At 35.3% G+C, this 26,431-nt stretch overlaps 1 protein-coding gene across 11 annotated transcripts in view; it reads left to right on the top strand.

Annotated features, from left to right (window-relative positions):
* The window catches only part of ITCH (itchy E3 ubiquitin protein ligase), a 212,757-nt gene that overhangs the window by 147,724 nt on the left and 38,602 nt on the right, over positions 1-26,431 (top strand). For all 11 annotated transcript variants that reach the window (XM_081292449.1, XM_081292445.1, XM_081292447.1 and 8 more), the window contains 6 exons: positions 8,475-8,520; positions 10,892-11,049; positions 13,393-13,582; positions 14,396-14,491; positions 16,142-16,316; positions 21,158-21,227. In XM_081292449.1, coding sequence (XP_081148575.1) covers positions 8,475-8,520; positions 10,892-11,049; positions 13,393-13,582; positions 14,396-14,491; positions 16,142-16,316; positions 21,158-21,227 — 735 coding nt within the window. The remainder of the gene's footprint in view (positions 1-8,474; positions 8,521-10,891; positions 11,050-13,392; positions 13,583-14,395; positions 14,492-16,141; positions 16,317-21,157; positions 21,228-26,431) is intronic.

Here is a 26,431-nt window from a genome sequence, read left to right as displayed (position 1 = left end):
TTTTTAATGATTTTTTTTCTTGATGGTGCTACAGATTTAAACAAGGTTTGCTCTGTCACTGAGCTGAATCCCAGCCTTTTTTATTTCAAGATAGGGTCTCATTAAGTTGCCCAGGCTGGCTTGGAACTCAGGATCCTCCTGTCTCAGCCTCCCGAGCTGTTGGGATTATAGGCATCTACAGGCATGCCCAGCTTTAGTGCATTTTTTCTTTTCTTCTTTTCTTTTCTTTTCTTTTCTTTTCTTTTCTTTTCCCTCCCTCCCTCCCTCCCTTCCTTCCTTCTCTTTCTCTTTCTCTTTCTCTTTCTCTTTCTCTTTCTCTTTCTCTTTCTCTTTCTTTCTTTCGGGATTGAACCCCAGGGCACTTAACCACTAAGCTACGTTCCCAGCCCCTTTTATGTTTTATTTTGAGGCAGGGTCTCCATCTCACTAAGTTGCTGAGGCTGGCTTTAAACTCACTGTCCTCCTGTCTCAGCTTCCCAAGTCTCTGGAATTATAGGCATGTATAACTGTGCCCAGCTACTGCATTGTTTCTTTAAGTAAAAAGCATTTGTATTTTTCTGTAATTTGAAAGCTAGTTGAATAAAAGTTGAATCTCTGCTGGCCCTGTGAGTAGTGAATTGATTTATTAAATATTTATTCTGTATGCCAATGAGGGTAGTTAATATAGTATGGTTGATGACATATTCATTCCCTCCATTCCTAGTAGCAAACATTGTTTATTTTCTGTAGCATTGTCTGGTTGAGTTTAAAAAATGACTTCAGGTTCTTCTTAGTGTTCTTCCAGACAGCCAGTACAATCCATTTGCCATTCCTTTTCTATTTCTGTAAGTTGCATGTTACTATAATCACAAAACTGATTTATTATATGTAAGTTGGTAAATCTTATAATTTATGATTTTCTGGTTTGTGTTATAAGGGAATAAATATAAGCAATGTAAGAAGTTTCTGGTGGCACCTGAGCATTTTGATAGCAAATGCTAGTAGGTTCCTAACAGATACTTCTGACACTTAGTAATTTGCCAAGTTTATTTTCACTTGAAATATAAATTTGAGAGGCTCTAAGGCTGAGAGCAGATTAATGGTTTCTTTGATTAATCTGTCTTAGATATCTTTGTTTACGTAGAACTAGATTATAAAACATATTTTGGTTATCAGATGCTTTTATTCTTGCGGTGGAGGATGTCCTATGTCCTCTCTCACAAGTTTTTTTCGTAGCAGGACTTTCAAGATAGTCCTGAGGTATCTTCCAGACTGGTTTTTTTGTTTGTTTGTTTGTCTGTTTGTTTAATATTTATTGTTTAGTTGTAATCTGACCCAATACCTTTATTTTATTTATTTATTTTTATGTGGTGCTGAGGATTGAACCCAGGGCCTCTCATGTGGTAGGCTAGTGCTCTACTGCTGAGCCACAACCCCAGCTCCCCCCAGACTGGGTTCTTTAACGTTAATGAAGCCATATGGAAATTTCTAATGGTTATACTACTTTCAGAATTGACACTTTAATTGACTAGTGTTCACAGGAAATATTTTTCTTTATGTAAGTTGAAAGTTTGGAAGATAAAATACAAGTTAAATTTCATAGTTAAACTGCCCTAAACCTTGGTATTTATTGCTTCCTAATAAGTTTTCCCCCTAGTAGTTGAAACAATTATTAATGCAAAAGTAAAGCTTATCAGTATTCATATTTTTATGAAGTATAGTAAGCAGGCAAAAGTAAAGCTTGTTGGTCTTCATATTTCACAGTAGAATCTTAACTGCATATGTATTTTGCAGTTTTTCCATTTTTTTCTACATACATAGACATTTCTGTATTATCATTTTTCCTCTCAAATAGGAAAGCAATTGACAGTGAGAATTTAACTTGTTCTTTGAAGTAAAGAGAGGTTTTAATTGGGAAGTCACAGTGGATTTTAGAACTGGAGATGCCAGATATCATAGCTGCCATTTGTTGAGTGATTACCATAGTTAGGGACACTGTGCTGACATATTCTTATTAACCATCTCAACTTTGTAAAGCATTGCCTACATTTTATAGATAAGGGAAGTGAGCCTCTGAGAGTTTAAATAGTATTTCCACTCCTATACAAACTAATGTTATAGAGTCAAGACTGAAACACATTTATTGATACTGCTTTGTCTTCCTTCCTCCTTTTCTCCCTCCCCCTTCCTTTCTACTGAGAATTAAACCTAGGGGCATTTTACCACTGAGCTATATCCCCAGTCTTCTTTTGTTTTTAATTTTGAGACAGAGTCTCATTAGATTACTGAGGGTCTTGCTAAGTTGTCCAGACTGGCCTTGAAATTGTGATCCTTCTGCCTCACGCTCCCAAGTTTCTGGGATTGCAGGTATGTGTCACTGTACCCAGCTACTGCCTTTTTAAGTACACCTTTTGTTTCTTACTTAAAATCCTAAGAACTTTATTTTGTGGTATTTGGGATTGAACTAAGGGCTTCATGCAAGCTAGCAAGCACTCTCACCATCAAACTACATCCCTAGACGTTTATAATTTTATTTTGAAACGGGGTCTTGCTAAGTTGTCAGGCTGGCCTCAAACTTGTGGTCTTTCTCTCTCAATCTCATGAGTAGCTGGAATTACAGATGTGAACCACTGCACCTGGTACCCTAGGGACTTTAAATCTAGTTGTTAAAATCAAACGTGAGTTGTTATAAGAAAAAACATCCAGTAAGGGCCACAAGCATATATGGTGAGAACTGCCTATATCCTTTGATTACCTCCATTTCTGTAACTTTTAACTACAGGCCAAAGTGAAAATTAGAGTCTAGTACTATAATTAAATTTGGGGGTGGCTAGGGTATTGGCTCAGTGGTAGAGCACTTGCTTAGCACATGTGAGGCACTGGATTTGATCCTCAGCATCACATAAATATAATAAATAAAGGTATTGTGTCCATCTACAACTAAAATATATTTTTTTAAAAATTAAATCTTTGGCATGTGGCATTGTTTGATTTTATAAGAACTGAGGTGAGGTGATTTGCTTTTGTATTCTGATAATTTTTCTAATGTTATAGATTTTTAGGGTTTTTTTCTTGACCATGCTTATTTACAATTATTTTAAGAAAGAACACATAGGATGGTTCTTACAAGAAATCTCCTTAGCCTGGCTCAGTGGCACATGAGAGGTTGGAGGCTGAAGTGGGAGGAGTTTTTACAATGGTTAACTGTATGACAACCATTTGAAGCCAGAATGGACAATTTAGTAAAACCTTGTCTTAAAATAAAAAGGTCTGGGGTGTAGCATAGTGGTAGAGTGCCCTTGGGTTAAATCTCCAGTATGGAAGGAAGGGAGAGAGGGGTCTATTCTGGCAGATTTAATATTCCCCATTTTTTACTTATTATTATTGTATGTTATTGTTGGAGATCAAATCCTGGGCCTTGAGTATGCCAGATAAATATTATACTACTGACCTACATCCCCAGCCCTTCAGTGTATTTTTAAATATTTATAAAAGCAAATCATTGCCTGAATTTTGGTATTAAATGTCACCAAATAATAACTTGCTGTATATTCAGTTATAATGTGAAGATTGGGTTAAATCTTTCATTCTTTCTTTTTTTTTTTCTAAAGAGAGAGAGAGAAAATTTTTTTAATAACTATTTTTTAGTTTTCAGCAGACACAACATCTTTGTTTATATGTGGTGGTGAGAATCGAACCCGGGCCGCACACATGCCAGGCGAGCGCACTACCACTTGAGCCACATCCCCAGCCCTCATTCTTTCTTTCTGCCTGCATTTCTCCCTCTCTCTTTCCTTTCTTCTTCCTTCCCTCCTTCCCTTTCTTTCTCTCTCTCTTTCTCTTCCCCTTTCTCAACCCATCTCTGACTTGAACCCAGGACCTTGAACATGCTAGCTAAGAGCTCTACTGCTGATCTATATTCCCAGGCCTTTTTTGTGGGCGGAAGATGGGTCTTGCTAAATTTCCAAGGATGGCCTCAAATAGCCTCAAATTTGTAATCCTCCTGCCTCAATGTCCTGAGTAGCTGGGATTATAGGCATGAACAAGCACTGCTTGGATTTTTTTTTCAATGTGATGATATTCTCTCTTTTGGTACTTAAAAACAAATTTTTAGTTCTTTCTTTTTGGTATCAGATAAACTTCTTTTTTTTTTTTTTAAAGAGAGAGAGAGAGAGAGAATTTTTAATATTTATTTCTTAGTTCTCGGCGGACACAACATCTTTGTTGGTATGTGGTGCTGAGGATCGAACCCGGGTCGCACGCATGCCAGGCGAGCGCGCTACTGCCTGAGCCACATCCCCAGCCCAAATAAACTTCTTAAAATGGCAGTTTTATAAGTAAACCTTTTACAAGTAAAACAAAACTTAGCATTTTTTTCCCTTTTCTTCCTACTTTAAGCTGTCTTTAAAAACTAGAGAGCTTTATGTGTTCCCCTGTTCCCTAACCCTGAAAAATGTTTCATATCCCACTAAGAATCTGTATTATTTTTCCATTGATATTTTTTCTTGTTTATCTATTTTGGAAAGTACCCACATAATTTGTCCTAGTGCTTTCCTCCACTTAAGTATAGAATTAATCTGTTTTTATGAGTCTATAGGAAGAGGTTTTTTTTATTAATTTGCTTATTTTTGTAGCCCTGATATCTAAATTAACAGATTGTGGGCAGTTGTTTGTATCTGTAAGAGCTCACATATGAACTTCTTATTTATCTTTTTTTTTTCCTAAAGAGAAAGAAAAATCCATTTTATTTTAAAATTCATGATTATAGAATAGGAACATATTCTTGTAAAGATCTTTATTCTTTGCCATGTATGCTTCACGTGTATTTATTTATTTATTTATTTTAAATATATATATTTTTTAGTTGTAGGTGGACATAATACCTTTATTTTATGCATCTTTATGTGGTGCTGATGATCCAATCCAGGGCCTCACACATGCGAGATGAGTGCTCTACCGCTGAGCCCCAGCCCCAGCCCCAGCCCAACTTCAGGTGTATTTAGGAATAGGTTTTAGAATATGGTTCTAATTGTGTATGTTCAGTTCCTTTTTAATTTTGATTCTTTGTCATACAGTTAACCATTGTAAAGTATACAGTTCAGTGGTAGAGTATTCACAATACTACAATACTACAATGTTTCAAAACTAGAATCTCAGAAAAAGAATTAATTCACTTCTTCCTCTAACCTCTGGTACTAACTTGCTTTCTAGAAGTCTCTATGGATTTGCCTGTTGTAGTAAGGAACTATAATTGACTTTTCATGAATGGATTCTTAGTATAAGAATTTTAAGTTCTGAGTTGTATCATGATTAGTATTTTCTTTTTATGTATATGTATATATATTTAATATTCTGTTGTACATATTTGTTTATTCATCCATTGATGGACATCTAGCTTTTTTCCCTTTGGCTATGATGATTTGTATATACTGCTGCTATTAACATTTTGGTACAAGTTTCTGTATGGGCATATGTTTTCATTTCTCTTGGGTGTAGATCTAGGAGTAGAATTACAGATGTTTGTTTTTAATTGTTCCTCATTTCTTGCTCATTAATTTTTATTTATTTATTTTAAAAATATATTTGTAGATAGATACAATATCTTTATTTTGTTTATTTAGTTTTTTTAATGTGCTGCTGGGTATCAAACCCAGTGCCTGACTTTTGATACACAGTTTTTCTCCAAATTCTCCATTTGATAATTCCAGCATCTGAAATCTTTGGGAGTATAAATAATTTTATGTCTCTCCCTCATGTGCTCATTTGTTTGCTGTTCTTTTTTTTTTTTTTTTTTGGTACCGGGTATTGAACTCAGGGGCACTCGACCACTGAGCCACATTCCCAGCCCTGTTTTATATTTATTTAGATACAGGGTCTCACTGAGTTGCTTAGTGCCTCACTTTTGCTGAGGCTGGCTTTGAACTTGTGATCCTCCTACCTCAGCCTCCTGAGCCGCTGGGATTACAGGCGTGCACCACTGCGCCCAGCCTGTTTGCTGTTCTTTGGTTGCAAGTTTATATTTTCTCCTAGTCTCTTGAAATCTTAAGATCCTAAATTGGGAATTGTTTGCACCAAGAAAATTTTTTGGTTTCTGCTAGGTGCCAGGGTGTCCCACAGATTTGGAAACACTAGCTCCTTTCCAGGGTCTCCAGCCTATTGTGACAATCTGTGGTGCAGTGTCCCCACCTTGCTGCTGCCCAAGGCTTTCTAATCCATTTCAGAACTGATAATTGCCCCCACAGTAACCCTGTTTTTTACATTTGCTTGCTGCATCTGATACATCAGTTTAGTTTTTTTGTTTATTTGTTTTTGAGATTGCTAGGCATCCAGGAAATAAGGACAATGTGTTAAACTGCTTTATCTAGGAGCCAGTTACTTTGTGGTGGTAGGGCCCTTTTGACTTTGCTTACAGAGTAGAAGAATTTTTATACATCATCCAGAGTTTCTTGTGGGCAAAGCGATTGCATTTAGAAATCTGATCTGTTTTTCTTGAGGAAATTTCATGAATTGGGAATATATATATATATTTTTTAAATTTTTTAATTTCTTTTTTTTTTTTAAGAGAGAGAGAATGTTAATATTTATTTTTTAGTTTTCGGTGGACACAACATCTTTGTTTGTATGTGGTACTGAGGATCGAACCCGGGCTGCACGCATGCCAGGCAAGCGCACTACCACTTGAGCCACATCCCCAGCCCAATTAGGAATATTTTTAAAGAACTGTACATTAAAACTTCACATCATGTTCAATTGCAAGAATGGGATCCTAATTAGAATAAGTTATACTCCATGTATGTATAATATGTCAAAATGCACTCTACCCTTGTGTATATATAAAAAGAACAAATAAGAAAATTTTTTAACTTTAAAAAGAAAAGAGCAATAGTTATGGTTTACCCCCATATTGAAGTGAAATAACAAGGGCCATTTTTATTAAATTTTTTAAGACTTGGCTAATGAGATACAAATTTTGATAAGTTATTGCTTATGTGCTAATACTATTCTAAATATATATATGTTTAATGCTCATGTCTACACTATAATGTAGGTGTCATCATTATCCCCATTTTATTATTATTATTATTATTATTATTATTATTATTATTATTATTATTATTATTTGCAGTGCTGGGGATTGAACCCAGAGCCTTGTGCATGCTAGGCAAGTGTTTTCCCACTGAGCCACATCCCCAGCCCTAACCCCATGTTATACATGAAAAAAAAAAAAAAAAAGGCAAAGAAAAGCCAAATATACTTTTTTTTAAGGTCACAGAGTTAGTACATGGTGAATCTAGGATACAAATTCACACAATTTGGCATTAGAACCTGTAGTTAACTATGCTTCACTGTAATAAATGAGGAAGTTTTGAAGTAGCAGTTATTTGTACATTTAAATAGGTTATTCTAGGTGATTATCTTTATTTTGAGAGGAGCAAAATACTGGTTGACTGATTTCTTACTGTTGTCCCATTTATTAGCCATTTTAGGGAATACTGGGGATAATATAAAAATATTTCTTTAAAAAAATTTTTTTTAGTTGTAGACGGACACAATACCTTCCTTCCTAGTAATGTACACCCCCAGCCCTAAAATTTATATTTCTAGGCTGAATTCGATACTTGCCAACCTTGCTCAAAATGGTATAATGTGGTTGTGACTCAGCATCTTTTAATTAATTAATCCATTAATATACTCTAGTATAATGTAGTAATTTTACATGATTTCATATAGGGTGTATTGTTCTTCACCAGTTGGACCCAAATTGTTGAACCTGATTTATTGTTTCTACATTTTATAGTTTTTTTCTCCTTTTTCACTGTCTGCATTCTGCTATCATTGAGCCTATCTCTAGCACTTGAAGTACATGAGCCCTGACAGAATTATGGGTATATTTTCCACACATAAAATGGGAACAAAACATGGACATCATGGCATTCATTTTGGCTACTTTGAAACTTATCTATGCCTTTCCTATTTTTGAAATTCTTCTCCAGGGCCCTGCATGAGATAGAAGTTGTACTGGTTTTCTATTTTCAGAATCTTGTTTATGAATCATCCTACTGTGATCAGTGTGCTTTTCTTGAGGTATTTGAGATACAAGAGATGGCTAAATACTAGGTTTGAATTGGAGTCAAATATATATTTCAAAAAAGGCAGACATAGTTCATGAGAAATATACCTTCACTGTTAACATCTGTTACACATAATGATGAACATCTGTATAAAATTTTGGTAAAACGTCTTTCAATCATATGAACACCTATTATATTTTCCTTCAAAACTGGTGTTGGGACTAGGGATATAGCTCAGTAGTACAGTGCTTGCCTAGTATGCACAAGGCACTCGCCAAAAACAAAAGCAAAAAACTCATGGAGTTAGTTCTGTACTAAAATGATGTAATAAAAGGCTTTGCTCACATGGCATATTTAGAAAAAGAACATCAAAATCTACTGTCTTGAAATTTACTTTCTATTTAAATTTTATTGATGTTAAAGGTACTTCACAGAATGATGATGGCTCCAGATCCAAGGATGAAACAAGGTAAGAGTTCACTGATTGCTTACCACAGAATGCAGAAGGAAGGATAGAGGGAAAATTAATGTAGATTCATTAAAACTTCAGGTTCACACTGATATAAGAATGATGTCGAAAAGAGTTCAAGATTCAAGGGAAGAAAGGAAATATTTGTGAAATATTGAAGACTCATAGTTTATCTGATTGCAGCTGTCTAGGGGAGGCCAGAGATAAACAAATTGTTTATTTCCTTTAGTTTGAAGAAAGTGAATAGATTGATACCTTCAAAAGGCAGAAATTCGGAATCCCAGGGTTATCAGTCAGCTACTAGGCTTTTTTTTTTCCCCAGGAAAGCTGGAGTAGGAATTCTGCAAATGTATGAAAGTCACCACTAGCTGTGTGGTATCTTGTGGGCCATCATTAGAAGGGGCAGAGACTTGTACCATCTGTTTGCTATTAGCCTAGGTTGAGTACTTTTTTGTGTCTGTTTGTCTGTAGGTTTGGGCGTACGACGTGTTGAAAACCTTGGATCATGTTAATTGATTTAACAAACGTTGTTCATTAGTTATTCTGGAAACTGATAATGGGAGATAAAATTAGGAAAGGAAATGACCCTACTCTTAAAGCTGTAAGCAACATATCTTAAATACAGTGTGCAGTGATTATAAAATTCCTTTGGAATCTTTGTTTTTCCCAAATTGGTTATGCAGTGGGCGAGAAGAAGATGAAACAGAGAGTAGTCAGAATGGGAGAACCAGATAAGTATCATCACAGATCATAAGGGGAAATTATCTAGAACAAGGTGATGCTTTTGTGCCACATGCTGCAAAGGAAGATAGGTGAAGCAATAGAACAAAATGTTGAAGCTGGACTGATGGGTACATGGAAGTTTGTTGCATTAGTCTTTCTACTTTTGTGATATATAGAAATTTTCATAATGAAATATTTTTAAAAAGACAATTTAATTTACCAAGGTTAGGAAAACCAAAGTTTATAAAGTAGTTACTAAATAGAAATCTACCTTTATAGATTCATTTCTGACAAGAATTTTGTCCTATACTAATATCAGTAGAAGTGGATGTATTTTTTTTTTCTTTTTGCTGTGCTGAGGATCAAACCCAGAGCCTGGCACACATGATAGGCAGGCACTCTACCACTGAGCCACATCCCCAGCCAAGAGGTAGAATATTTAGGAATAGTAACTCCTTGCCAGAAAAAGCAATAGAAAAGGTTTTTAAAATTACATAAATAGCCAGGCATGGTGTAATCCCAACTGCTTGGGAGGCTGAAGCAGGAGAGTTGCAAGGTCAAAACCAGCCTTCGCAACTCAGTGAGGCCCTAACTAACTCAGCAAGACCCTATCTCAAAGTAAAACATAAAAAAGGCTGAGGATATGGCTCAGTGGTTGAACGCCTCTAGGTTCAATCCCTGGTGCCAAAATAAAAAACTAAAATAAAAATTACATAAATATATCTGTAGATCACAAGAAAACTTTTTTTTTCCAATACTAAGAATTGAAACCAGGACCTTACATAGAGCCTACTGCTGAGCTACATTCCTATCTTTTTAAATTTTATTTTGAGATAGGGCCTTGCTAGATTTCCTAGGCTGCCCTTGAATTTGAGATCCTCCTGCTTCAGCTTCCCAAGTACCTGTGTCAAGAGTCATAGGATAAAGAAAATTAAAATTACCTGGGAGGATAGGAGGCAGTTCTCTTCCTTTTGGATTGGAGAGTTATTCTAGTTTGTGTTTAGTTGATAATTTGATACTGGAATGGGGGCTGGGGATGTGGCTCAAGTGGTAGCGCGCTCGCCTGGCGTGCGTGCGACCCGGGTTCGATCCTCAGCACCACATACCAACAAAGATGTTGTGTCCGCCGAGAACTAAAAAATAAATATTAAAAATTCTCTCTCTCTCTCTCTCTCTCTCCCCCCCCCTCTCCTCTCTCACTCTCTCTAAAAAAAAAAAAAGATATTGGAATGGGAGTGAGAAAAAAACTAGAAATTCTGATTTGGGAATCATTCTCATAGATAATTGTGGAAATCATGTAATTTGAGATCCTAGGGGAAAATCTGGAGAAGAAAAAGGAGGGAAAGAACAGAATCATAGCAGTGTATATTTAGTGAGTGGGAGGAAGAAGACAAATTAAAGAAGAGATGTTTAGAAGTAGAAATACAAGATTACAAACAACAGAAGTTAAAGGAAAAAAAAATTTTAAAGATGGAGTATTAACACTCAAAAGCTGCAGAAAAGAATGTGATTTTAGATTAATAAGCTAGGGAAATAGGCTGTTTGAAAAAACTCAGGTTAGTGCCTTAGATTATTGCAAGACCAAGTAGATTCCAAGCTGATTTTTAAATTGCTTCTCCTCCTTTCCTTCTTTACCCTCCCCACCCAGAGTGAACACAAGTGGTTCAGATGACCCTGAGGATGGAGGGTCTGGTGAAAATAGAAGGGTCAATGGGAACAATTCTCCATCGCTCTCAAATGGTGGTTTTAAACCTTCTAGACCTCCAAGACCTTCACGACCACCTCCACCCACCCCACGTAGACCAGGTGTGTATTCTAGATCTAAATACTTTTTTGGTAAAGTATGTTCTAATTGGGAGTTGATCCTCAGGTAAATTTTGAAGATCTTTTAGGTTAGTTACTTGGCTACATTTTTACATTTATGATTTTGGCCAAGTGTGGTCTTTCTATATGTAACCAAGAAGTACCTTTTCCTTAAGTTTTTCTTCCAGGAGTGATGTTACTAAGGGCTGTGTAGAGAATGAAAATCATACGTGCACGGTATAAAGTGTGGACAGTTGGTTGAACTTTTGTAACTGTGACTAAGTATGTCTTTTTTTTTTTTTTTTTTTTTTGTAAATCCCCAGGTATTGGGGCTTGAATCAAGGGCACTTAATCACTGGGCTATATCCCCAGCCCTTTTTATTTTTTATTTTAGGAGAAGGTCTTGCTAAGTTGCCCAGGGTGGCCTCACACGTATAATTCTCATGCCTAAACCTCCTTTGAGTAGATGGGATTATAGGTTTGTGCCAACATGTCTATCTATAAACATGTTTTACAGTCAAGAATCTGGTTGCTTATACCCTTCTATCCTTTAATGGGACAATTCATAAATGGCAAGTAACCCAACAAAGGTAAATGATAATCAGATTTTAAGGTGAAAATACAACAAATGAACATATATAAACATCTATAGATATAATATCCGTCTTTCTGATTAATCAGCTCCAATCTTTAATATCATCTTTAATTATTTCCCTCTGCTACAGCGTGGGTAGGGAATGCAAAATAATAAACCAAATATTGTTAGAAAAGTAAATTGGTTATCCACAAATCATTTCATTAAATGAGTTTGTGTTCGATTATGTCATCCCTTTCTTCATAGGTAGTTGTATTAACAATATAATCCAGGTTTTTAAAATGATATGCCTTTTGTTATAATATTGATAATTTTCTCCAGAAATTGCTTTGTCAACAAATATTTCTTGAAAATGTAGTAAGTGCTCAAAAATATTTGTAGGGCTGGGGTTGTGCTCAGAGGTAGAACACTTGCCTAGCATGCGTGAGGCACTGGGTTTGATCCTTAGCACCACATTAAAAAAAAAAAAGTAGGGCTGGGGATGTGGCTCAAGCGGTAGCGCGCTCGCCTGGCATGCGTGTGGCCCGGGTTCGATCTTCAGCACCACATACAAACAAAGATGTTGTGTCCGCCGAGAACTAAAATAAATAAATAAATAAATAAATTCTCTCTCTCTCTCTCTCTCTCTCTCCCTCTCCCTCTCTCTCCCTCTCCTCTCTCTTTAAAAAAAAAACGTAAAATAAAGGTATTGTGTCAACCTACAACTAAAAAATAAATGTGTGTTGTTTTTTTTAAAAAAAAAACATTAGTAAACCAGATGCAATGGCACATGCCTATAATCCCAGCCACTTGGGAGGCTGAAGGAGGATTTCAAGTTCAAAGCCTAAGCAATTTAGCAAGATCCTAAACAACTTAGTGACACCCTCTCTTAAAATAAAAAGTGCAAAGGGCTATGGATATAAATCAGTGGTAAAGCACCCCTGGGTTCAATCCCTAGTACTCCCAACCCCAGAAAAAAATTTTGTAAGAATACTATTGTTTATCAGTCAGATCATTAATTTTACAGCTAGCATAAAAAAGTAATCGATAATCTGTAATGGTATTATAGAAAAGACAGTTAAGGATCTAGAAAATTACTAAACAAACTTATACTACCAAGAAATATTAATGCTTTTCTAGATGATTCTATTTAATTGGTGGAGCACTTGCCTATTGTGTGCATTGGTGACATGCCTGTAATTCCAGCTGCTCAGAAGCCTGAAGCAGAAGGTTCACAAGTTCATGTTCAGCAACTTAGAAAGACACTGTCTCAAAATACAAATAAAAAGAGAAGGCTCGGGATGTAGTTCAGTGGTAGAGCACTCTGCCAAGTAAATAAGTAGATATATGATTTTTATTTCTTTTGATTTTATGAAGTCAGAATCTATGTCTTGTAATTAATAATGAGACAGGGTTGATGGGAGTTAAGAAGTTATAAACAAGGGGCTGGGGCTGTAGCTCAGTGGCAGAGTGCTTGCCTAGCATGCATGAGGCACTGGGTTCGATCCTCAGCACCACATAAAAATAAGCAATAAAATGAAGGCATTCTGTCCATCTACAACTATAAAAAATTTTTTAAAAAAAGAAGTTATAAACAAGGCTTTTAAGGGGCAACATCGTCTAGTTCTCATTATTTTCTTCAAGTAATTTTCACCTGTGTACCTGCATCTTAATATTTTGTCAAATACCTTTTTATTTTTTAAACTAAAATTTTATCCTGATTTTTAAATTAAGAGAGTATTCTTTTCCTATTTTTCCTAAATCTTCTGTAGCATCTGTCAATGGTTCACCATCTACCACTTCTGAAAGTGATGGATCTAGTACAGGTTCTCTGCCACCAACAAATACAAATACAAATACATCTGAAGGAGCAACATCTGGATTAATAATTCCTCTTACTATATCTGGAGGCTCAGGTCCTAGGCCATTGAATCCTGTAACTCAAGCTCCCCTACCACCTGGGTAAGTAACTTATTTGGTTAACTTTTATTTTCTTTAGGATCTTGCATGTCTCATTAATAAAGAAAATAATGCTACATTTTTTCAGTAGCTGTCTTTAAGCAATTGTTACAGATTTTGGTGGAGTCTGGAATTTAAAAAAGCTCACCACATTAGAAATTTGCCACTTTTATTCAAGGAAAAGTAGATGATTTTTTTTTCTTTAATTGGAGTCTATACCAAACATGAAAGATTTCATAACATTAATCATAGCATTCTTTTCCACTCAGGTCCTGAGTATAACCTGATCAGATTGAGAGTGACTTTGGTCTAAATAGTCCGACCTCCAGCTTCTTGAGAAAGACAAGTCTAGCAGGGTGCAGTGGCGCACACCTGTAATCCCAGAGATTTGGGAGGCTGAGGCAGGAAAATCATGAGTTCAAAGCCAGCCTCAGCAAAAATGAGGCACTAAGCAACTTAGTTAGACCCAGTCTCTAAATAAAATGCAAAATTAGGGCTGGGGTTGTGGCTCAATGGTTGCGAGCCCTTGAGTTCAATCCCTGGTACCCACCCACCCCCAAACAAAAAACAGAGAAAAACAAGTCCTCTCCTAGAGCAGACACGTATGTAGAATAAATCTCACCTATTATATGCCACCCTCAGAAAATGTTTTTGACTTTATTTTATTTCTATCATATTTCCTTAACAACTAACATGCTTATTTTCCTCAGTTCTATAAAATGGTCATTTAAGGGCAAAAAACAGTGACAGCATTGAAAAGCCAAACTTACTCACACAAGTGCCCTACCTACCAATCTTTTTAATTTTGTGTTTAAGTTGGGAGCAAAGAGTGAACCAGCATGGGCGAGTTTATTATGTAGACCATGTTGAGAAAAGAACAACGTGGGATAGACCTGAGCCTCTACCTCCTGGGTAAGTGTGTTTATTCAGAAGTATGGATTATACCTGTACTCCATCTTCCCTTCATTCCTATATTTCCTCTTCCTGTCAGTTCTTTCTCTGTCTCTTTGTTTTGTGGTAGGTGCTAACTAGAAAGAAGAAAACTAGAGAGTTGATTCAGAGAATTATTTTTATTTTCACCCATTTTCCACCTAAAGATTTCATAGTTATTTTTCTTCAAATTTTCCTGTCTGAACTGTTTACCTGGCTCAGAGCCACAAAGCTTTAGGATTAGTTTCTTCAAGAGTAATTATTTATATAGAATAAAATTGTAGCTCTTATATATTAAGATACAGTCCTTATCATATAAAAGTTTAACAGGTAGTAATTAAATAATTGTAAAATAGTTGAGAATGTTAAGGATATAGTAACACACAATGTTAAGCACTTAACTGGAAGAAAATATATTGTAATCCAGAGAAAATATATTTTAATCCAGAGAAAAATCTATACCAAACATGAAAAAATATTTAACCTTGCTAGTAGTTTTAAAGAAATGCACACCTCAAAGTTACTATTTTGCTTATTAAATTAGCAGATAATGTCAAGTGTGAGAAATTTTACCTCCTAACACTGCTAGTATAGTGTAAATTTCTTATAGGAAGCTCTGCAACCTTAGTGATTTTCCCTAGGAAATTTATCATAGAGAAAGAAATAATTCAAAAGAAGAAAAAATTTTGCTGTATCAAGGGTATTTATTATCTTATTATTTATAATATTAGAATATTGAAAGACAAACCTAAACAACCATGGAAGTAGAAATCAAGTTACTCTATCAATATTAACTTGATTAAATATAAGTAAAAAAAAAAAAGCAGTTGTATTCTGTGTCTAAGTGCTTTTTGATACCTTTGAAAAGCTCTGTATAATCATGTCTCTTTTGTGATTACAACAGTAAAATTTCTCTGGCAAAAAAATGAACTTTTTTTATGACTCTTTGAGACTGACTCACTTATGCCTTGCGTTTTTTTAATATATATATATATATATTTTTTTAATTGCTGAAAGACCTTTATTTATTTATTTGTGGTGCTGCGAATGGAATCCAGTGCCTCACACATGCTAGGCAAGTGTGCTACCCCTGAGCCACAATCCCAGCCTCAATATACCTTGCATTTTGCTGGGTTGTAGCTCACTGGCAGAGCGCTTGCCTAGCATGTGTGAGCCACTGGGTTCCATCCTTAGCACCATATAAAAATAAATGAATAAATAAAAGAAATGTATTGTGTCCATCTACAACTAAAAATATATAAAGAAAATACTAGTAAATTTTAAGAATTTTTTTTTTTAAAGAGAGAGAGAGAGAGGAGAGAGAGAGAGAGAGAATTTTTAATATTTATTTTTTAGTTCTCGGCGGACACAACATCTTTGTTGGTATGTGGTGCTGAGGATCGAACCCGGGCCGCACGCATACCAGGCGAGCGCGCTACCGCTTGAGCCACATCCCCAGCCCCAATTTTAAGAATTTTTAAGAAATAAACCTTTAGACGCATTCCTTTTATGTTTACTTATAGACTACTTTAAAATAAATGAAAGAATTCAGGAAAATCAATATTTTCTCAGGGTAAAATCTTGTATCTGTTTTACAAGTATTTGCTGAAATTTGTTTTTGTTCTGATTTAGCTGGGAACGTCGAGTTGACAATATGGGACGCATTTATTATGTTGACCATTTCACAAGAACAACAACATGGCAGAGGCCAACATTGGAATCTGTCCGGAACTACGAACAGTGGCAGCTACAACGTAGTCAACTTCAAGGAGCAATGCAGCAGTTTAACCAGAGATTCATTTATGGAGTAAGAAACCTATTGATTTGTTGATTATTATGACTGATAAAAGGATTCAGTTTTTAAACCTTTCCTGCTTATCATTTAAAGCACTTATAAAAGAAGGTACAAATAGAAGGGCAGCCCAGTTTTTGCTCTTAATAGGTATTATTTTAAGACCTTCTCTGGACTATTCTATTTATGTGATCTATTCTTTCCTTCTGTAATTTCCTGAGTTTCATCCCCCTTCTGTTTGTTAATGTCAAGAATAAACAAAAAAAGTGAGAACAACTTAAAATTCATGAACAAAAGAATAGTAAAAATAAACCTAAGTAGTTTGAAAGGAATCTTTTTAAAAAATTCTGAATTTAGTACTGCATTTAACTTAGCACAATATTTAAAGATTTGAATCTCAAAGAACTTGACCTTTAAGTTTTTGTGTAGAATTCATAATGGAGTTGAATCCTTTTTTAACATTTAGAGGTAAAGTTTACCTAACAAATTAATTAATGCGCTGGGAAACTGAATAAATTTGATTTCTTATAGGATTATACTAAATATATTTTTCTGACTTCACAGATACATTATTTTTAGTATAGAGACATTTCCTTTATGGAAACAAATGGTTTAAATTTTATATATTTCCCTTTAGAGTGATGGTACAATAGTAATGATAAGTACACCAAAATATGTTAATATTTTCTTTGCTGTATGATCTTTGCTGCTTATTTTATAATCTCTCAAGTAATAAAATATCACAGATCTTTTCTTTGAAGAAAGGAAAATAGTCTGTTGAGAAATTTGATTCTCATCCATCTACAATGGTGCATGTCTATTATCCCAGCTATTCGGGAGGCTGAGGCAAAAGAATCACAAGTTTGAGGCCAGCCTGGGCAACTTAGTGAGATCCTGTCTCAAAATAAAACAGAAAGGGTTGGGATGTAGCTTAGTAATAGAATGTTTGCCTAGTACGTGCTAAACCCAACTCTGTAAAACTGCAAGACAGGATGACCCAATTGCCATCACTTCCACTGCCATTGGTATTATCCCTGTTAGATCCATTAGAGTAAAACAACACATTACATATTCTTCACTAGGCTTTAACTTTTTTTTCACTTTTTTCTATATTCCAGCCTATTCTTGGGTCTTATTATCATAGTCAAATTCACCTTTATCAGAAGCCTTTCCTTCACACCCCAGTTAAGACTAAAACATCTTTCTTTTGAATAACAGTTTTATCTGTCACTTCCAATAGACATATGTCACAATATTCCCCTTACTGGTGGTTTTAAAGGTGAAACTAATTTTTGTCTCTTATCTATCTTACTCATTTTTTTCTATGCTATTTTACATATTCCTTTCTTTCTAAGTTATAATCACCTTTGGTATACCTCACCACATTTCTTCTAGGTTTGAATGCTTAGCTTGCCTGCTTTCTTTAAAACTAGTTTCCACATGGGTGTCCAGTGGAAAGATCATGCAGGGCTTTGCAGTCACACACATCTGGGTTCGAATCCTGATTCCACAGTTACTTTCTCTATATGACTTTGAGTAAGTTACTTAACCTCATCAAGACTCATTTACTTTATATATAAAATAGATACATATTTAATTGCTTCAAATATTTTTTGGTATATTTTTTAATTTTTTTTAGGATTCATAAAATAAAGTTTTTAATGTGTTTGGCACATATTTAGATACCTAGAAATTTTATTTCTCATCTCTTCTCTCCCTCATATCCAAATCTGTAAATGTGCCCTTGACCTCATTTTGGTAGTACGTAATCTTTCAAAACATTGTGGAATTTTTGTTATTTTTGTTATTGTTGTTTTTATTTTTTGTAATTTTGAAACAGGGCCTCTCTAAATTGCTGAGGTTAGCCTTGAACTTGTGATCCTCCTACCTCAGCCTCCCAGGTCATTGGAATTACAGGCGTGTGCCCATGCACACCTGCTCAAAACAATCTTTTTTTTTTTTTTTTAATTTTTAATATGTATTTTTTGGTTGTAGATGGACACAATACTTTTATTTTATTTTTATGTGGTGCTCATGTGTGCCAGGTGAGTGCTCTACCACTGAGCCCCAGCCCCAGCCCTCAAAACAAATCTTTTTTTTTTTTTTTAATATATTTTTTTAGGGCTGGGGATGTGGCTCAAGCGGTAGCACGCTCGCCTGGCATGCGTGCGACCCGGGTTCGATCCTCAGCACCACATACATACAAACAAAGATGTTGTGTCCGCCAAAAACTAAAAAATAAATAAATATTTAAAAAATATATATATATATATATATATTTTTAGTTGTAGGTGGACACAATACCTTTATTTTTTATTTATGTGGTGCTGAGGATCAAACGCAGGGCCTCACATGTGAGATGAGAGCTCTACTGCTGAGCCACAGCGCCAGCCCTCAAAACAATCTTTTTAAAGACTAGATTTTAAAAATTCTGGAGTACCTACTGTGTATACTGACTTATTGTAAACTAATCAATGTAGAATTCACAATCTTTGGAACTTCTTTTTTTCTTTTGGTACTGGGAATTGAATCCAGGGTTGCTTTACCACTTAGCTACATCTCAGTCCATTTTATTTTTTTTTAATTTTGAGACAGGTTCCCAAAGTTGCTGAGGGCCTCTCTTAGTTACTGAGTCTGGTCCCAAACTTGTGATCCTCCTATATCAGCCTCCCAAGTCACTGGGATTATAGGTATTTGCCACTGTGTCTGGCTTGAAACTTTTTTTTATATATTTAATTTTTAGTAAACACAATATCTTTATTTTATTTTTATGTGGTGCTGAGGATTGAACCCAGTGCCTGCTAGGTGAGCACTCTACCACTGAGCTCCAGCCCCAGCCCCTGAAACTTTTTTTTGAGTTATAATTTATACCTCATCACCTCTGTTTGTCTCCCTCCTGTCAAAAACAACTGACCAATTTTCTGAAATTCTTACTTTTTTATAGTGTTAATAAATCATATAGAATTTAAACAGCTTATTTTACCCTTAAAATAAGCAAAGTTGAAATTAGAATAAATAACTAAATATTTTTATTTTAAAAAAAAGCAAAGTTGTGAATTGAATGAATTTAACATTTTTAATTACCTACTTGAAATTGGTGAGAAGGGGGCTATTGCTAAGAAATAATCTGTTTATTGGGTGAATTAAGTGGTCTTTGGTCACTACTATTCTGATCCTAGTTAAAAGATAATAGATTTTCATACACCCAGCATTTTAAAGCTCAAAATTGATGTGACTGATGATGAACCATTGTTTAATGATTTTTCCTGGCTCATGTATTCATGGTGCATGTTTCCAGTTGATCTATCCAAGGAGAGCCAGTGGAATAAACTAGTGTTTTAAAGAATTATCAGAACAGTTTGTCATATGCCGAAATTTTCAGACCCAGTCTATGACATGGCCTTTCTACTCTTAAATCCTTTTTATAACTGCATCTATAAAGAGTAACAAGTTTTGTTCTCGATATCTTTGCCAAGAGCTATTAAATCAGAAGTGCAATATCTTTCTTATTCTTTAAACTTAGGAATTAACCTAGTTTCTGTAATAGGTCAGTGACCTAGAGAAAAAATTTTAAAAATATAGTGGTCTCTAGATTGAGAAGAGACCCAACCCAACTGAATGTAGTGTTAGAACTTTGAATGGATCCTGGTTTTAACACATAAGCGACCAGGCATTTACTTGTATTAATTATTAGATAATTAAAAATTTAACATTGATATTTTGCGAGGTGTAATAATGATCTTGAGATTACATAAGAATGTATCCACAAATTTTAGAGAGGCAATCTAAAATATGTAGGTTGAAATGATGTTTGATTTTTGCTTTAGCAAAGTATAAGAAAAAAAGATACATAAAGAAATGTGGCAAAGTCTTGCTAACTCTTGAATCTTGGTACTGGGTATAAGGAGTTCATTGTCATATCTTACTCTTTTTTTTTTTCCATAGTAAAATTATTTTCAAAACAGAGCTTGCCTCTTGTGCACAAAGCCCTGGGTTCAATCCCCAGCAACACACACACACACACACAGCAGTTAGAATCTATTATTTGTTTACTTGTCTTGTCCTACTAAAGAGGAAAGGACTTAATCAAATCTTAGTGAATCACCACAAAATTATTGCCTATTATACATTAAAATTAAAACACAATCATTAAACCTATACTATGACTTTTACTTCTCTTTAGTTTTCTAAAGGTTGACTCCTTCAAAGGTTATTTTATCTAGTCAAACTATGCTGTTCACCAGTGTGATAATCACAAACAAAATTTTAAGGTCTTCCATACATGTAGTTCGAGGCTCATTAGCACCTTCCAGTTGGAGTTCTTTCTTTTACTATCTGACAGCCTGGTCTTTCTGCTTCCCAACTCTTTTCAAAATTCTTTATGTCTCATGTTCTTTGGTGGTCTTCTGGCTTTGAGTACATATACAATATTTTTCTCAGCCATCTAATGACTCTGGGTACTGGTATTATACTGACTTTTGGGGATTTGTATGCATTTCTAAATTTTATATTACTAATATAGTAAAATTTGCAGTAAAAAAGATAAAAACTTGGTCGTACGGGTGAGAATTATATAATTGTGTAGTATTTCAATTTCAAATAATTTTAAATGTTAGATGATGTTTGCCAAGTTTTGTGTTTTATTTTGCATCACCAAAATAAAGTATGTTGGTATTTATTAAACAATATATCGCACTTCCTATGATATGAACTCTGTAAGAATGTTATGTTGCACATTACCAAAGAATGCGTATTAGAACTCAATGACAAGAACTCATACTTGCTCTGAAATGATCTGTTTAATTTATTTCTTTTTCTTTTTCTTTTTTTTTTCTTTTTTTTTTGGTTCTTTGTAGAATCAAGATTTGTTTGCTACATCACAAAATAAAGAATTTGATCCCCTTGGTCCTTTGCCACCTGGATGGGGTAAGTCTCATGAGTTTTTTTCATTAAATTCTATCATTTTTAAAAATCAGGTATTTATAGATGATATTCTCTCTTATTTGAGTAAATACCTGGGAGACTTTTCAGGTACATCTATCTGTTTAATTGACAGTGCCAAATAAGCATTAAATTTTATTCAGGTTGTAAATTGACTTTTTTGTTGTAAGAAAATGTTATTGGAATGTAGAATTATTTTGCTCTTCTAACGTTTAAAATATTGATTACTCAGCAATCAAAAGGGAATGGAATACTGATAACAGCAATCTGGGTGAACTACACAGGCATTATGTTTAGCAAAGTCAATATTCATAAGATTATATGCTTTTATTCCTTTTTTTTTTATTATAATCAAATATTTGAAAGTAGGTACTTTATAAGGAAGAAAGGTTTTTTTAGATTATAGTTCTAGAAGTTCAAGGGCATGGCATAGTCTTCTGCTTGGCTCTGGTGAAGACTTCAAGTCAGATAGCATAATAATGGTGGGAGGTTATGTGAGAGAGGGTAATTATGTGGCAAGACAGGAAGTTAGAGTGAGACTTTAAATGCCTTCAAAAGGCACACTCCCAGTGACCTTACTGGTCTCTGCCTCTTAAAGGTTCACTCCCTCCCAATATTGCCACATTGAGTACCAAGCGTCCAACACAAGAACCCTTGTAGGACACATTCAAACCATATATAAACTTTAACAATGCTGTATGTTTCAATTCATACAACATTCTCAAAATCACAAGACTAAGCCGGGTGCAGTGGCGTGTGCCTGCAATTCCAGAAGCTCAGGAGGCTGAGGCAGAAGGATCATCAGTTCAGAGCCAGCCTCAGCAAAAGTGAGGCACTAAGCAACTCAGTGAGACCCTGTCTCTAAATAATATATAAATTAGGACTGGGGATGTGGCTCAGTGGTTAAGTGCCCCTGGGTTCATTCCCCGGGGAAAAAAAAATCACAAAACTAGATCTGGGGGCTGGGGATGTGGCTCAAGCGATAGCGCGCTCGCCTGGCATGCGTGCTGCCCGGGTTCGAGCCTCAGCACCGCATACAAACAAAGATGTGTCCGCCGAAAACTAAAAAATAAATATTAAATAAAAAATTCTCTCTCTCTCTCTTTAAAAAAAAAAAACTAGATCTGGACAACTGATTAGTATTTGTCAGGAACAAGATAGGTGAAAGTTGGGTACAAATACTACAAGAGATAGTGCTAAGGGGGTTCTTACATGATGTTGGAAAAGTTCTGTCTTGATTGTGTTGATGAATGCGTAAATCTATACATGGGACAAAAATATATAGAAATTTGTATTCGTCTACATGGATTCAGCTTTAACAAATGGTAAACACTGAAAATTCCATTGTTAGGTATGATGTATCAATGTCTTAGTTTTAATATTGTACTATACTTAGATAAGATACCACCATTGGGAGAAACTGGTTAAAGGGTACATTGAGATTGAGATTCTGTACATTTTTTATAACACAGTAATAATTTCAAAGTAAAAAACTTAAAAACACATTGGTCTTTGATCACATCAGTCTTTCTCCTTTGTCCTCCTCCTCCTCCTTTTTTTTTTTTTCAATACTGGGATTGGGGGGAAAACACCTTAAGAGTACTACTGAACTACATTTCCAGCCCTTTTTATGTTTTATTTTGAGACAGGTTCTTGCTAAGTTGCCTACACTGACCTTGAACTTGTGATCCTCCTGTCTGAGCCTCTTGATTCATTGAGATCACAGTCATGCTCAACCACGGTCACATTGTTTTTTTTTTTTTTTTTTTTTTTTTGTGGGGGCGTACGGGTACCGAGGATTGAACTCAGGGGCACTTAACTACTGAGCCACGTTCCCAACTGTGTTTTGTATTTTATTTAGAGATAGGATCTTACTTAATGAGTTGCTTAGCACCTGGATACAATACCTTTGTGTGTGTGTGTGTTTGTTTGTTTATTTGGTGCTGAGGTTTGAACCCAGTGCCTCACGTGCTAGGCAAGCACTCTACCACTGAGCCACAACCCCAGCCCCCTGAGGCTGGCTTTGAACTCGTAATCCTCCTGCCTCAGCCTCCTGAGCCACTGGGATTACAGGTGTGTGCCACCTCACCCAGCCACATTGGTTTTTCTAAAGTGCATTTCAGAATTTGGTGGGGTTGATGTTACCTTATAAAACAATGGAAGGGGAATACATAAGGATGGCAACTTTGTGCCCTACACCATGGAGCACATGAGTATGCCCTGTTATTGGTACACTTAATACCTTATTTATTAAAACTTATTTAATAGACTTTAAGATGTGTCTACCCTACCAGATTCTGTTTTATAGTGTAAAATAATAGGTAGAGTCTTCTGGCTCTGTTGGATCCTCAGAGTGGTCAATGTGTAGTTGATATGATGAACTTTAGGTGAGGGTTGTTGCCCTTACGCTTGTTGAACTTGACCTGTCAGATTGCATTCCCAGACATGAATTGTTTGCCCATATTTATTTAAAGAGTTGTATGTCCATGTTACAGAAAGAGAAATTGATGAAATAAAAGGAAAAGGAATATCTGAAGGTTATGTGTTTTATCTCCCTAATTTTATTGCAGAAAAACTAAGACCTGCCTTGGATGATGGTCAGAAACAGACTTTTTCTCTGGAGCACCTCTTGCTCATAGAAGCCTGAAATGTGCACTGTTTTGCCTTTATTTATTTATTTATTTATTTATTTATTTATTTTTAATGTTTTATTAGTTGTTGATGGCCTTTATTTTATTTACTTATTTTTATGTGGTGCTGAGAATCGAACCCAGTGCTTCAAACATACTAGGCGAGCGCTCTACCACTGAGCCACAACCCAGCCCCCTGTCTTGCCTTTATTAGAATAGCTTTTCTGTAAACAGGTTCTTGTCTTCTGTATTGATCATTAACTCGATCATCTAGATCTTTTTCCTTTTTCATTTAGCAACAACACTTTCTTAATACCGCCTCTAAAGACCCAGCTTATTGCTAGGTGCAGTGGTGCATACCTGTAAGAGGCTCTGGAGGATCACAAGTTCAATGCTAGCCCCAGCAACTTAACAAGACTATCTCAAGATTAAAAAAAAAAAAAACAAAACATTGATTAAAAAAATTGGGAGATGGCTCTGTGGTTAAGTGCCCCTGGTTTCAATCCCTGGTATCCAGCTTCTTGCCCTGCTAATATGTTGCTGTTTCACTATCTACATATATTTGGGTTTTACACTTCTAAAGTTCTGCGTCCTCTTCCTATATGAGTTTATGATTATCCTACAACTCAATCTGAGCACTGCTTTGTGATTCTCTGCTTTTGGGGCCCATGCCTTAGTTTTGGAACTGGTCATCATGTATCAGATGAAGAGACCCAACTGACCTTCAATATTGTCCCAGGAAATAGAATCCCATCTTATGCACTGTGGTTTCTTTCTGAGATTGACAGCATTATTTTTGTGAAAGAATATATATTTAAGTCCAACTTTTTATGCGACAGGTTGAGACATTACCATCAGGCAGCAAAGAAATTTTAACACGTGCACACACCATAGGGCCTAGAGAATAAAGAATGCCTTTGGTTCAACAATGCAGTCTAATGTAGGGCTCTGTACACTCATCAAGTATAAAGACACTTTCTCATTTTCATAGTTATGAAACACTACATAGAGTAGCAATAAGCTTTTGCTTTTCACTGTTTTATTCATCAAATCAGGAAGTGCTCTGAACTGCATTCAAGTTGATGTTTAGTAATTTCAGTATTATTTATCATCTGTTTTTTTCAACAAAGTAAGAAATCATCTCCACAGCCCCAGTACTTCCTCTCATTAAGTAGATGAGCCTTCAGTTTGCAAGTGAAAAGTTTTGTACCTTTGAAATTGTTTTTCACAGCCTTTTCCAAAAAATGCTGACATCTGTAGTATATACTTAGAACATAATAGGAAACAAGTTAACTTATCTTGTTTTATGATAGTTTTTGAAGGCAAAAATCTCTAGTGTGACACCTGAATTTACATGGCAGATAAAAGATGAATATATGCTCAATTGTGTACTTGGGTAATCATTTGGTGAGGCTAGAGATGTAGTTCAGTGGTACATGCTCAGTATGTAGGAGGCCATGGGTTCAATCTGCAGTAAGACACACATATATATTGCATGTTGTGTGTGTGTGTGTATTACACATCTGGATACATATTTTTTGAGCAAGAAAGATAATTTTAGATTCTACAAGTACATTTTTTTGAGATTTAAATTCATGACTACCAAGGCATGAACTTACCTTGCTATCATGTAACATTAGTACAAGCTGTAGGTGGTTATTTTTGCCTTAGTAACAGGCTTAGAGTTGGTGACATGTTTCCACACTTAAGATGCCTTGACCAGTGTTAATAATATCCAGAGTGGGTCACCAGTCACAGAATCTCATTTTCTGTATACTGTGCATAACTGCAGTTCTATTTATGTTTTAGGCTTAGCTGATATAGAAAGTAGCTGAAATGTCAGAAGTGGATTCTTAATACTCACTAGTGTATCCATTGTAACCCATAACATCACTGCTACTTGATATCAGAGAATCAATGCTGCAAATATAATTGTTACCAAATACTAAGTTAATAAGTTATAATCTGTTTGTATAATAAAGAGAAGACTCATTCTATAATATGTTGTTTAAAGAAAGATCCAAAGGATCTAAATGTGTTATTTGGAAAATGGATATCAATTTAGTATTCATTTTGAGGCATGTAGTCAAAGAAATTCAGATACAGGAATAATCCCATCTTTTGAAGAATTAGTTGGTAATAAAACAGAGAAATTATAGTTTAAAGATAGCTTAATATTGAATATTAATAGGGAAAGCTCAGGCAGGGGCAATTTTGAGGAATGGGAATAAGAAAACAAGAAAAGCAAGAGGCAGGTGGGGAATAAGCAGCAGGATTTTTTTGTTTGTTTGTTTTTCTTTGCTTTTTCTTTTTTTTTTTTTCTTCAGTGGTATTGGGTACTGAAACTATGGGCACTCTACTACATGTCCAGCCCTTCTTATTTTTGTGACAGGGTCTAGCTAAGTTGTTCAGACTATCACCAAACTCGGGATCCTGAATAGCCTCCTGAATAGCTGGGATTATAGCTATGTGACCCTGTGCCCAGCGAACAATAACTTTAGATGCAGTAATTAAATAATTGAGTCCTACTGCCCAGCTTGTATATAGAAAGTTACAATA

This window comes from Spermophilus citellus (assembly GCF_964194105.1).
Source record: "Spermophilus citellus genome assembly, chromosome: 4".
Taxonomy (NCBI): Eukaryota; Metazoa; Chordata; class Mammalia; order Rodentia; family Sciuridae; genus Spermophilus; species Spermophilus citellus.
Note: the sequence above shows the minus strand (reverse complement) of the source record. Positions and strands in the feature narration are given on the sequence as shown.